This window comes from Penicillium brevicompactum (assembly GCF_028827555.1).
Source record: "Penicillium brevicompactum strain IBT 35665 chromosome Unknown utg000001l_segment0_segment0, whole genome shotgun sequence".
Classification (NCBI taxonomy): Eukaryota; Fungi; Ascomycota; class Eurotiomycetes; order Eurotiales; family Aspergillaceae; genus Penicillium; species Penicillium brevicompactum.
In genome coordinates this window covers 632,966-643,128 of record NW_026623203.1, presented here as the reverse complement: position 1 = coordinate 643,128, position 10,163 = coordinate 632,966, and the positions used below count along the sequence as shown (strand labels likewise).

At 47.2% G+C, this 10,163-nt stretch overlaps 2 protein-coding genes across 2 annotated transcripts; one reads left to right on the top strand and one right to left on the bottom strand.

Moving 5' to 3' along the window:
- Positions 1-1,525: 1,525 nt before the first annotated feature.
- Positions 1,526-1,900, top strand: N7506_000139 (uncharacterized protein; the record flags this gene model as incomplete). Its single annotated transcript, XM_056949435.1, has 2 exons — positions 1,526-1,715; positions 1,788-1,900. 2 exons carry the CDS (start codon positions 1,526-1,528, stop codon positions 1,898-1,900), a joined length of 303 nt encoding a protein of 100 aa, XP_056815350.1.
- Positions 1,901-9,646: 7,746 nt separating this feature from the next.
- Positions 9,647-10,108, bottom strand: N7506_000138 (uncharacterized protein; the record flags this gene model as incomplete). The annotated part of the gene is made up of 1 exon (XM_056949434.1): positions 9,647-10,108. One exon carries the CDS (start codon positions 10,106-10,108, stop codon positions 9,647-9,649), a length of 462 nt encoding a protein of 153 aa, XP_056815349.1.
- Positions 10,109-10,163: the final 55 nt, after the last annotated feature.

The following is a 10,163-nucleotide window of genomic DNA, read 5'->3' as shown; positions in this document are numbered from 1 at the left end:
ACAACCACTCATAGGGGGGCCAGCGAGGATGTGGAATTTGTAGGAAGCCAGGCTATAGAAGAGAGACATGTCCAGATAGACCTATTTCTTAGTTAATTAAATATATGGTGTTTGGGTTGAAATAAATGCATTTGAAATTAATCTATCGGGGTGAGGTGACCACTCGCTTAGAATGACCACTCGCTTACCGATTACGTTAGTTAGTATTCCTGGAAAGTGCGCATGGATCCTGGGACCCAGAGCTCCTTGAGCCATGCGCTCGGTTTAAATTTTTCATCTCCGCTCATTCATAGCATTAAGGAATCTTAGTGCATGCCCGTGGCTCACGTTCCATCATGGTGGTGGAAAAGAGTATAAACGGTATCTTGATACCTTCCTTCTTGCATCTTTTCCCGTCCATCCTCCTTTCGGTTGATATATCAAGCGTTATACTAACAAGTCCGAGAATCCACAATTCCACGAAGCTCGCAACATATTTACAGCCCAACAATCTTCTCTCCACAAATTGAAAAACTCTTTTCCGCCTTAATGCCACAAAACAAAACCATAAATTGCTCCTTTGCTCCTTGCACCTCGTAACAAAAGCTGCCATCGCATGTTCCCCCCAGTTTGGTATTTCCGGTATTTCCGATATGTCGTCTGCTCGCCTGTCCTACCAGCCGTGTCGTATTTCAAAAAAAAAGACGCGGTCGCGAAGTGCCTTCTTGCCAATCTTGCGTTGCGCGCGGTAATCCGCGATATGTGTGTATGAGACAGGGTGTTCATGTTGTCATAACTAGCAGTCACTATGACAAATTAAGCGACCGAAGCAGCAGGATACAATTCTTAAATTTGCGAATATGAAAAAGTCTGAGTAAGTCCCTTATTCACTTCATTTTATTCATATTCGCAATCAATCGTGAAAATTCAGGAATATTCTTATTCCTCTCGGAGCCCTATCCAGGAGAAGTAGACAAGCAATGACATGACATTGCCGGCAGCCTGCAAGAACCCTTCTTGGCGGAAAAGTCTAACCAATCAGCACCGAGAACGACAAAGAGTCCGGCAGTGCGAACGCAGCTCATGGCCGGTAGTGGACTCCTCTACTCGTTCTTCGTTGCAGGGCAGCCAAAAACCTCAACAAAGGTACTTTTAAAATTCTAAATAAAATGGGTGTTAATCATCTGATGTGGCCAAGAACAGCTATATGCTTTCGGAGGCGTCGGACCCGGGCGTCCTGGACCAGCTTGAGGTCTTCCACGATGTTCTCCACATATGATGCGCTCATCCTGCTGCTCCCAAAGTTATCGATAATATACTGGTCGTAGTGGCGATCCTCTTATTCATATGTACCATATGGAATAAGAGGAGTTATCACGAGAACATAATACCAATCGGGCCATGTGATGTCATTCGCCTTGTGGTGAGTCAAATATATATACAGAGCTTTTGAGCAAAGGTTATTGTCGTAGTTAATTTTCCAAGAACATCATTAAATATCCTCCAACCACTTAAATCGATTTATTGGAGACATCTATATTCCACCATGTCGGACTTCTTCCGCAGAGCGTCTGACGCGTTCCACCATCGCCAGCGTCAAGACTCAACCGACTCAACCGACGTGCCCAAGTCTCCCGACTTAGCAAAACCTCCCGAGCAAGAGCCACTCAATCAAAAGTCCGAGTCTGCTCAGCCTGGCTTTCACGACAACGAGGCTTTTGCTGGTACAGCAACTGGTACGATCTCACTTTCCCTCGTTTGGATCATCTGGATTTCTGCGTCTGGTTTATACTAACAAGGTCATGCAGATAATGTTGCCCATCCGAAGCAACGTCGCCATTGGGGCTGGGGACACCACCCGGGAAACAAACCCGAGACAAAGCAGCAACCTAGCCAGGAACAAAAAGACAGTACTAACTAGGTTGTTGGGTCGTTGAAATATAATCGTGTTCGACGGAGTGGCCGGGAGCTGGCGTTCAGTTTTAAAGAGGCTAGCAGTGACTGGGATACGACGAATGTGAGATTGTGAAGATAATACAAACCATCACATGCCGCTTTCTATGGCGATATGGAACACAAAGGTGTGAGATGTATCTTCTATGTGGCCATCGTCATAACTCTCTTTCGCGGCTTGGGCGGGTAACTTACTAAGATTGCCAAACTGGCATGCTTGTTCTAAATGCTTTGACGTGAAACATTTACATAGCCACGATCCGATCGGACTTCGATAGCAGGATCTCAGGTACCTTTTTGAACGCAGCTTTCAAATACTCCAGTGGGTGCATCTTATGGAAGATTTCTCCAAGGAAAGATGCCAGACAGTCCGTACTCACGTCAGACATTGGCTCCGCCTCTAGTACTAAAGTCAAGAACTTCGGTACCAGTATCGAGTTCAAAAACGAAAATGCTCGTCGATAACACTCCATCCTCTCTAAATCACATCTAATGTAGATCTTGTGCAGCTTTGTCAAGGCAACGCGGACTTCTTCGAGCTGTAAGGCTCCTTGAAGGCTAAGTATCATCGATTGCTGCTGGTGCATCGAGACCTCAGCTTCCAAAAGTGGCGATTCTTTGAGCTGGAAAGCCCAATATTGAAAGAAACCCTTGGTCACGTGACCCGATCTCCTTCGACTCATACCCTTCAATATCTGTGGCTTGAATTCCCGTAAAGGCGTAACAAATCAACGCGACGCTTGCTTTGACCCCAAAAGGCCGGTATGGAGGGCGTTGTCGCTGATACCATGTGTGATGGAAACTTGGGTGAGGCGATGTATCATGTATGTTGTCCTAGAATAAACTGGATGTACTGGATTTGAAACTCCAAATTTTCTATGGACATGCCATGTACGTCTTCAGATTGGGTCAAAGTCTGGCGTGTGCTGACCCACCACCACAGCAGTCCGTCGTATTTCAGAACAAAGCCTTCTTCCCAGTCGTTTCCACGGCGATAGACGATGTGCCATAACGCCCCTTCATCTCCAGGAAGCATTGCAGAAATGAAGAGGTACAGTAGTAAAGTACCATCAATAGTTGGTGAATCGTGTGCGGCTTCTTTTAAGCTGCCGCAAAGCTTGAAGTTGGAGCTTGGATTATGTACGCTGATGGCAGGGGAGCGTGTTCAGTGATCAACTTTTGGTCCCTAATATACCTTACCGTAGCTCAACTCTACCAGAAGAGCCACTTTAAATTATTCTTTTGTTAAACAATGGTTTGATTGACGCAAGACGTTCTCAGACATGGTCGCAGAGGGACAAAAACTATTGACGGCTGTGAGAAGGGCATTGTTCACTTTCACTGTCCCGTTTGAGGAGAATTCTTCTGTTGATATCTCGATAGGTTTGATGTCTGCACGGAGGATGATTGATTAATGTAGAGGCTTTGTTCTTCGTCTGCATGCTGGATGGCGGGTTGCATTGTTTGACTGCAATCTAGTAGGGTTGTTGTCCCATGTTTGGGCGACTTTTGAGATTGTATCGGGTGACTTTCGGGGGTAGGTTTCCACTGCTCTCGTCGCTTGAATCGCTGTTGCAGCCGGTAGATACGACCTGCAGAACCCTTTTCTCCATAAGCACACGACGAGAGTTTGTTGGAGATTTTGGTGCATTTGGGCGGCAGTGCGATATTTGCACTCGCAAAATCAAGCAAAAAGCTTCATTTGAGACTGCTCCCCAGCATCTGGACTTACAACATCAAGTTCCAGAATAGCAATATGTTGCAGTTGACCGACAAACCCGACAGCATTGCTCTTGCAGAGTCTTTGCTTCCGCACAACTGCAATGTCAAAGTTTTTTACTGGGGAAAAACTGCGGAAAAACTGCGTTGATGGGGTGCTACATTAATTCCACTGCTGTGCGTGAGGTCTTGTTGAACAGTCCATAGCTAGATACCAATGCCCAAAACCACGCATAGGAGAGAGCGCTGTGATACGCCATCCACTGCGCAAACCTTTCCACTTCGAAGAGTGTATTTAAGAGACCCAACCTGAAGGTTGACGTAGAACACAAAAACGGCCGAAAGGGGCTCCATCTAGGAATTCTCGGGGGCAAAATAGGTTTCGTGCCTTTATTGCTCGTGATAGGCAGTGATTCTGGTCTCCAGCATGATACAGGCCTCTCCCCACGGGCCTGGGCATATCAGTACGATAGAGACGTCATGAAGATGACGCTTTCATGCGCGGATGACCTTGGGTTCCTTGTCGGTCCGCAAAGCACTCAAGATGCCAAGCTACCGCTTCATCAAGCAGTGTCGCATAGGTCAGTGGACGCTGTCAAACCGCTCCTTAAACGAACAGGTGCAACACTGGACATTCTTGACGAAAACGACAGTGCGCGGCTATATCTTGCGGTTCATAGCCGCCGCCTGGATTTGGTCGATTTGCTTCTGAGACACCCTCGTGCCAACGTGAACTGCAAAGGATAAAGTCCTCAAACGACACCTTCACCAGATCTGCGCACAAATCTGAGTCATTCGATCACCCCTAGAAGGCCAAGTCATAGCCCCAGGAACCGCAATTAAGTCTCCAGGAGTTAACAAAGCTGTCCACAGTAACATGGCTTTGGTTCCTCCAGGTGGAGGTACGAGACCCCAGAAGCTACGTCGGGTTTCCTGGGGGCTATATGTCTCCTAGAAACTGCTTATACGATCCTAGCAACTGTATAAAAGCCTCTGGAAGCAAGCGAGCTCCTAGGGCCAAGACATGCTTTCCTAGTGCTGATAAAGCTGTCAACAGGAACGTGACTGATCTTCTGATATTGAAGGTGGAGAATCTTACAAGCTACGTACGATTTCCTAAGCTCACATGTTTCCAGCGTCGGCGTTTTGAACGTCAATCGTTACATATCCAAATATGAGAATTAATGTGAGAATACGGCTCTAATATCGACCAAGATTAGCGGGTTGATCAGACCAAGAGATGAACACGTTTTGATTCCAATCAAGCACTATAATTGGTAAACTGTAAACTATTTTAGCAACTTTGTAGTAAAATCGATTCCTTTGCATGACTCCATCCGTCACACCTCTCTAATGTTTTCGGATTCCACCTCCCTCATCCATCGAAAATTCGTGATGGAATTTGTGATTGTGTTCATTCGGACTGCTCCCTGTGTCATTCCTTCGCAGCTCCACTCTGGATGCACTTTGAAGCACAACTTGGATTGCTTTGTCGGCTTGAAGTGCGTACTCTGCTAGTGTCTGCATTAGTCGCGTACGACCAAACGCATGACAGAAAGGATGACCACTAGAACACCGAAAGCGGCCTGGCCAACAGCTCCATAGTACATGATCCTGTAGTATGGAAAGTGGCTCTCACTGCCAAAGAGCTCGAAGGATATCTGAAAGCCCTGGACGTGGCTAGCAACATAACCCCCTAATGAAAGAACGATCTACGACGATTTGACTGCAACCGTAGTAAAATCGAGCGGTGCAGTTCTCTTGTAGCCACTTCGGGTAGATCACTAGGACAAATCCGAAGATGGGAAACAAGGCTGAGACCAGGGCCACAATCACCAAGCCCACGAGCACGTTGTCCATGAGGTTTTAGAATGTGATGTCCAAAATAGAGTCGCTCGGGGTGACGAGGTCAGTTTTTGCGCAGTCTCGCAGGATGACCGCAAAGCGTACAATGGCCGAACTGAGACTGGCAAGGGCCAGCCAGGTGATGGTCAAGAATAAAATGACGAGACGCATCCGATTCACGGCCCCGGCAGTATTCAGAGGCATTCTTTGTTCGCAAGATCGGATTGACCGAATGCAAGAAGGTGAGTCAGGTCTCGTTCAAGGGAACAGCGGAACAAGGTAAAGAACAGCAGCTGAAAGATGGAGCAGGTCAATATCTCCGAGCGCCGTGAAGCTTATATACACCATGTGCTTCACACAAAAGTTGCCTTTACAAAGAGCAGCCTAGCTGATACTGAGCCGCGTCAGATGCCTTTTTGATTAACGATGCTTCAGTGGCAATCTGCATGGACTTTTTCTCAATCAGAATGTTTCAAGTTGAAGCGCTATTTCTATCCCTTAGGTCGATGGCCTCGGAAAACGTGTTTGATCTCCTTTGGAGTAAAGCAGCTCCTGGAATCACCGAGCTCCTAGGGTCCGCTGTCATGTGAAACGGGGCGAATATCCATCAGCATCTCCTAGATGGGTAAGGGTAATGGAGCGTGCATAACAAATTTCAAGTGGGGCCAGTGTGAATCCAGGAGAATTACCATAGCTGATACTAACATGGTTTGCCTTGGTCTTTTTGCGATACCTCACTTTGCTGTACTCGAGGAAGCTACGCTTTGCTGCTGATTGACAAATTCCCCAACAATCTTTTGCGAAGACGTATCCACCTACTATCTACCGCATTTGTTGAACATGTGTTTACTAACCAGCTTTTAATGCGTCTCCGAGCGATGAGAAATCCGGCACTGTTCGGTGAACCCACGCGGCCAATTAAGAAGCGAGTTCAAACTGGGACCAAGTCCCGCTATGGCAGAGGAACTCAATATGGCTCAGAAAATATCTTCTATGGGTGGAAAACTCACATGGTGCTGGTGTTCAATGGTGTTTTATTTCAACGTTGATGTAAACGTGGATATCAACTATCTAACACCATTCAACACCCGTACATCAACGATGGTGGTGATCTGAGGACATCCTACAAATGTTATTATACCAGCACGCTACTAGCGGATTATTATTGAGGATACTAAAAGCTCCAGTGCTCCTGGAAGCCCAAAAAAGACTCCGCCGGTCGTATCTTGTACCGTGGATTTCGGTGCGGTTGGATCATGCAGGCAATGACAAACTCCGAGGCATCGGAATGCAACTCCCTTCCGCATGTTCCTATCCATGACCAACTGGCAGCCATGTTGCACCGTAGCGCGGCAATCAATTTTGCGGCCTTCTTGCGACACTGTGCGATTTGGCTTTCTCCTGTGAGGTGCTCGTCTAGCATGACGCCGAGGTATTTGAGTGACGAGTTGGACCTGACTTCAATGCCTTGAGGAGTGATGCTCTCGCCAGACAGCGGTCGACTTACCCTCCTAGCTCTCCAACCTTTCTTCCACAAGTGGATTAATCCGTACTTGGCGGGTGTGAAGCGTCAGGCGTGGCGGCTTGCCCAGGCATCTGCGACTTGATGCGGCCTCTCGAGGAGTTGGCAGTTGTCCCGCGCGGATTCACTCCACACCAGGATACAGATATTATCGATGTATCCGGCCACAAGAGCTTTTCCGGCGGCAGCAGCGTGGAGCTCGTCGATGAGGTCTGCATTGTAGAAGAGGTAGAGGATCGGTGATAGCGGTGAGCCCTGTGGGATGCCTGTGGCAACCGGGTGTGTGCCCATCGAGCCTTCTTGTACAACCAGAGTTGTTGAGCGTTCTCTCAGAAAGCTGAGAATCCACCGGACCATTTCCTCCGGTATCCTCCGCTTCCCTATGCAGTGGGCTAATCTCTCATGTGCCACATGGTCGAACACTCCCGTCACATCAAGTGTTAGCAGTGTAGCGACGTGTTCCTGGTGGTTGTATAGAAGGTGACATTGGTTCGTCACTGTTGTAATTCGGAGGGATTTTTGATTGATTATCCTATTCCAGAGGCAATACGTGAGGCTATATATGCAGCATGAGCTCCAAGTTGATTTCGAATCAACTTGCTTCTTCGTATAGACAACTCGGGAATTAATTCCGAGGGTGCGGCTTTGTTCCTGATCTGCACTGGCCTCATATCACAACAGTCACCAGTGGCAAGCAAACGACGGTGAAGTCTTTGTCGGTGGGCTTTCTGGCCGCAGGCGGGGCATGTTATATAGAGAGCCGACTGCCAAGGTCGCGAGCAGCTGGATCATAGCACGGTTTCCACGGAACGAGATTCCATAAAAGCGGAATAAAGTGTGAAGCAGAATGAAATTGTATAAGTCAGGTAGGGTTTTCCAGCACCCTCAACGAGGCGCAAAATTGAAAAATGCTCCGGGCAACGATAGATTTGATAATAAGTGAGATTAAAGGGAGACAACCCTTCGAAGCTACTCGAGATTATGATGACTGAAGATATGGGAAAGTATTTACTTAATTGACAGGCCAGGCAGAGGGAAAACAATGCAAGGACACGAACAGAAAAATAGCAAGAGCGGACTTAGAATATTAAGATGGAGAGAAGGACATACGAAAGCAAGTGGAAGATAGGGACAGCGGCACGAAAGGGAGACTAAAAGAGACGTTCAAAAGAGACATTCAATAGAGATTGAGAACAAAGCACAGTTCAACCAAGAGCTTTAAACAAGAACGTTAAAACAAGAAAGTTTAAGCAATATTAATTGAGAACCTACAAACGTTTAGACGAGAACGTTTAAAAGAAAACGTTTGAACATTGCACGGTCAAACCAAGAGCGTTTAAACAAGAACATCCAACAAGAAAGTTGAAAGAAGATTAAATGAAAACATTCTAGCGTTTAAATGAGAATGTTTGAACAAGACTGTCGTCGCCTAATAAACACGGCAAAGCTACGCAACTAACAATATTAGTAAGTATAAGATAAAGAGCTGGGCGGCTATGGTTTAAACAGAGCACATGTAGAAAAAGAACGTTGATAAACAAAGCGTTTACATAGTACAGGAGCCTTGAAAACGGGGCTGTTCAAAATCGTTGAGTTCTGGTTGGTTGGTGAAGAAGGAGCCTGTTGAAGACGAGACATATCACTTATTTGCCCGAAACTCCACATATCAGACACCCTCCGAGGAGGCTATAAAGGCGAGGGGAGCGTTGAAAACAGGGGGATGTCTAATCAGCGACGGTTTATTTAATACATCTTGTGGTGTTGAACTAGGGTTGTTCAGATGGTAATCAAGCCTTGCTGGATTCAGATAAGTTGATCAAATTTGGAATCGTTCAGCCGAGACGAGCTACATACCGCGACGTTTGCTGTAACATGTTCAGTCCTTTGACCAGTCGGTAGATTCCTATCCTAAACGATCACCAACAGGTGGTCAAGCCTCGATCGTCTCAGCCTAATTGATTTCACTTTGCTCTATCACGGTCAAAACATCGAGCGCATTCTTCTGTCGTGTCCAGAACTTACTTCTACAGCGATTCTCGAAATCGGCTTGACTCTTTTCTGACCCCACCGGCTTAATGCGCATAGATTATTGAGCAAGCCATATTAAAATGAGGGGCAACGTGTGGTCTTTTATATTGCCACAAGAGATTACATTTATGCTTTGATCGTTGAACGATAAGCCCCAATGGCCACTGGACTATATGGCGGCATAATACTGCGGCCCTTGATTTGATGCGGCTTGTTCAATAATCTATCCGCGCAAGGGCCGTGGCGGTAGGGCCAGAAAAGAGTCGGGCCGATTCCGAGAATAGCTGTACTAGATCTACGTCAGAGAGATCTGCCATCTATTGTGGTGATATCTCAACGGAACTTATTCAGCGCACGGTCACCTCGCCATCACCATCTTGTTAGACGATGCATGTGCATTTGCCACGCAGACTTGTAATTGTATATTTTTTACCTATTTTGACCTGATTTTGAACCGGTCATGCTTCGTGCCCTTGTGGGCCATTAGGGCCATTCCACCACTCAATTCCCGTGTCTAGAGTACACCACTACTAATGGCCTCGAGTCAGATCTGTGATGCTAAGGTCCGGGGTTGTCAGAATTGGTGAGTGGGAGGGCAGTCTAGTTTGTGAACGCTTTCGGGAGTGGCCCTGACGAATTTATAGCGCTACTGTTCTGGCCCGTATGGCCTTGCAACGCCTTGATCACCTCCGTGATTCCCCCTCTGACGTGCGTCAATTCAGTCTCTAGCCGACTGGCTCGGTGTGAGCTGGTGTCAAGCTCACTCTGAAGCAAACGAGACTTTGTCTGGAATCGACCGCTATCGCTGCGCGCGTCGTCCAGCCGGACCCGAGTATGGCGGAGCTCATCCCCAGCTCGCGGATCTTTGCTGTAATTAGGCCTCGTAATGGAACCTCGAGAACCGCGGTTCTGAACCGCACCGCACCTCGGAGGTGCGGTTCTTGGTGCTAGACCATGGAACCGCGGGGCATTTTTAGTATTTTTGGACCCGAACCGCGGAGGTGCGGTTCGAACCGGAGGTTCCACAAACAGGACAAACCCAAGGAATCCCATGACATGCATAACTTGTGCAAGTTTTGACTGTATTTTTCAGTATTTCGCTTACGGATCAGCTCAA